The 3,096-nt window shown below is 38.2% G+C and overlaps 1 protein-coding gene across 2 annotated transcripts; it reads right to left on the bottom strand.

Annotated features, from left to right (window-relative positions):
* LOC143426602 (mitochondrial intermembrane space import and assembly protein 40-B) lies at window positions 1–1,583 on the bottom strand. Of its 2 annotated transcripts, none has more exons than XM_076900179.1 (3): window positions 1,449–1,583; window positions 847–1,053; window positions 1–614 (listed from the first exon to the last, which is right to left on the bottom strand). In XM_076900179.1, the coding sequence occupies exons 2-3, from the start codon at window positions 886–888 to the stop codon at window positions 168–170; spliced, it is 489 nt and encodes a 162-aa protein (XP_076756294.1). In that variant the 5' UTR covers window positions 889–1,053; window positions 1,449–1,583; the 3' UTR covers window positions 1–167. The 2 variants fall into 2 exon arrangements, with proteins under 2 accessions (XP_076756294.1, XP_076756302.1); XM_076900187.1 differs by having other exon boundaries at window positions 1,438–1,569.
* Between the last annotated feature and the right edge of the window lie 1,513 nt (window positions 1,584–3,096).

Raw genomic sequence — 3,096 nt, 5'->3', positions numbered from 1 at the left:
AACGGTATTTAGGTGTACTTTATTTTGTTCAAAAATACTTTCTCGCACAACCTATTTTCCTTATAAGGACTACAGAGATCCTGTTGTATTAAGTCCCAGTAAAAATTTACTCTACGCTTGCAATGCAAATGCATTAATTATTTATTCACTGGCAAGAGAACAACCATTCATTTAACATTAGTTCGTTCTATTCCTGTTTCAGTACTAGAAGCGTGCGGTACCTCTTTCACTTTTGATCCTAAGTGAGAAACATTCTCGGATTCTAAATCCTTTTTGTGCTCTTCCATCGGATCTGCCTCGTCGTCTAGATCTAAAGATTCACTTCTCTTTCCGTATAACGCTGGATATTGCACCATGCATGTTTGCATGGTTTTAAAGGCATCGTAACATTCTGAACCTTTAGGTTCAACAGTCGAATAATGAAAACACGAGAACGCCTCGCGAAATTCTACACCACACGGTCCAGTGGCCATTCCTCCCAAACAAGGACAATTCCAATTGATGTCTCCATTGGATAACAAGAGACCAGGACTTGGCTCTGGTTCTGGAAGGTCTATCTTACAAGGAGTAGCATGATCTTCCTTCGAAGCAAATATTATAGTATCCTTACCGTCCTTGTAAGTCAGTGGCATAGTTGAGCGATCGATGAAAACATACAAAAAAATGTTTGATCTTTTTCTTTAAAAAAAACAAGGAGTACAAATACTAATTAAATTAGTTTTATCCAAATGCAAATTGTTCAGAGTCTGTACTTATTAGTGCTGATAATTTCTGCTATCGGCACTGAACGACAATAAATTTGCAGTAGCACGATGTACCGTATAGGTGCAAGGTATTCCTTCGTACCTCTTGGCTACAGTTAACGCTGCTCTTAATCGTACATAACATTCATCGCTGCACCTTAGAACACACCTTTGTTCTTTTGCATTGAACTTTAGGATGTCAATGGTGCACCTAGTTCCTTCCTCGCCGAATAATTGCTTTATCGATTCAAGAATATTCTTCTTTAGATAAACCGCTGATACTTCAAGGCTACGATTATGTGGCAGTGTTCTACAAAAAGAAAAGTATAACTTTTAGTGGAAATATTCAGAATGCGAATGACAGGCGTGACGCACAATTGCAACTCTGCATATGAGAATAAATGACCTATTACAAATAAACTGTTACATCAGATTTATTGATTATAATCGAATTATAAGAGGGACAAATAAAAATTATGAATGAGAAGGAGGACGTTTCGCTAAAATGTTACGTCTGTCGGTATATTTCGAGATGCCTGTATTTTTCCGAAACATTTCATTTTAGACTTATTATCAATTACGACCGTTCTCGGATTGTAGGTTAAGTTACATGTGCATGGACAAAAATATTAAATGTGATTGAATGTACTAACAGAGAAACGTCTAAGTAATACATATTAGACACGACACTAACTCGCGACTCACATTGAATATTCACGAATTTAATACAGCACTATTGGAGAAGTTTTGTACGGATACTCCGGCATTTCATTCACGTTTCTCTTATAGAGAGCAGACAACACGTTACGAGACGAATAGATGCCGCTACCAATCGCTGACGCTCAAACTTTTACCTCCAATTTCACTATCTTATTGCTAATTGTTTTTTTACATGTAAATCATAATTTAATACTCGATACTTAATGCTGTATCGAACAATAATAATTTATTAAATATCCGAAAATTTTTCAAATAAACTGGATATCCGTTCATATACGATGTCCAATAGAATCGCTGAATTTCTAGGAAATATTTCAACGCTTCTGCTGGTAGTAGGTTTAATGATTGTATAAGCGCAAGGCGGTCGATGAACCAGCCTTTATCCTGTGAAATTCTATGAAACGTTAGGGTGGATGGGAAACTTATCGATGTCAGCCTAAAAGTTCTTCTGTGTCAATAGGTAATTAACCCTTATTGCACCTTTACAATTCTGGTACCTGAACATTTCGGGCTTTAATTTATAATCTTTTAATCGGTCTTCACAAACCGTGTCTATTGTCTTCTTTTCTACGAAGTGATCCTTTACTGCAGGTTTCCCTAAACAAATATTATCGTACGCGTATCAGTGTTTCGAGCCGATTTTTACTGTTGCAACAAACGCGTAAACAGCGATGAATACATCCGAGAACTTTAATTGCATGGAGTTTAAGAAATTGCGTTAATTGTTGGACTCAAAAGCGCAATCTCTTCGCGCAAGGTCAATGCTAATGTCAATAGTCAAGGTTAAAAGCAATTACAAAGAAAACTTTCGCCAAAACACGTTTTTGCTGTATTTTTTGCGGCTTACCTGGACAGAAAATAAAATTACCTCGACGATTTTTCGTCTGCTATTGTTTCATGAGATTGCATCTAATCGTCGGAGGAAAAAAGAGTACGATCTCACGCGTCGTGCCATCGGTCGTTTATAATATCGCGATTGAATCGCGAAAGAGGAGCGGTGGTGCATTAGATTTCGTTCTCGATGCAACACCCATCTGGCCTCCTTTTCTCGAATGTCGACTGATTTTGACAACTCCGGGGATACGTTCGAATGCACGATCTGCGAAAGAATTGACACATGGATTACCTGGGAGTGTTATTCAAATCGCTGGCCGACTGCGAACACTGCGAGCTACCCGAGAACCCTTATGCTTATCCTTTTCACTGTTCCATGTGGGTCCTCTGTATGTAAGACTTCTGCATTGGCGTAACATGTCGCAAATATCTACGACTAAAGGCTTACTCTACGACACAGAGATTTTCTAGGGCGTAAATCTAAAATGTCGTTTCATCGACAGTATTTTCGCTATTCCATGCAGATTTTACGATGACGCAAATCGTCGCGAAAGTCTTTCTTGAAAAATCTACCAAAAACGGATGTAATTACCATGCTTTCTAGAAAATGTTCAAAGTAGGGAGTGAAAATTTACGCTTAAGGGAATGCTTTATGCTCGCTAAAGCGGTTAAGAGCAAGGAATAGTATACGTATATGTAGGTATCTGACCGTCGTCAGAGTGTAGAGCGTAGAAACTTGCGGTACGCTAAAAGGAAATCGCAGGAACATGTGAAAATTTGCAGCTCGAAAATATAAATG

This window comes from Xylocopa sonorina, chromosome 1, assembly GCF_050948175.1.
Source record: "Xylocopa sonorina isolate GNS202 chromosome 1, iyXylSono1_principal, whole genome shotgun sequence".
NCBI lineage: Eukaryota > Metazoa > Arthropoda > Insecta > Hymenoptera > Apidae > Xylocopa > Xylocopa sonorina.
The sequence above is the reverse complement of the archived record's forward strand: the minus strand, read 5'-3'. Positions and strand labels throughout refer to the sequence as shown.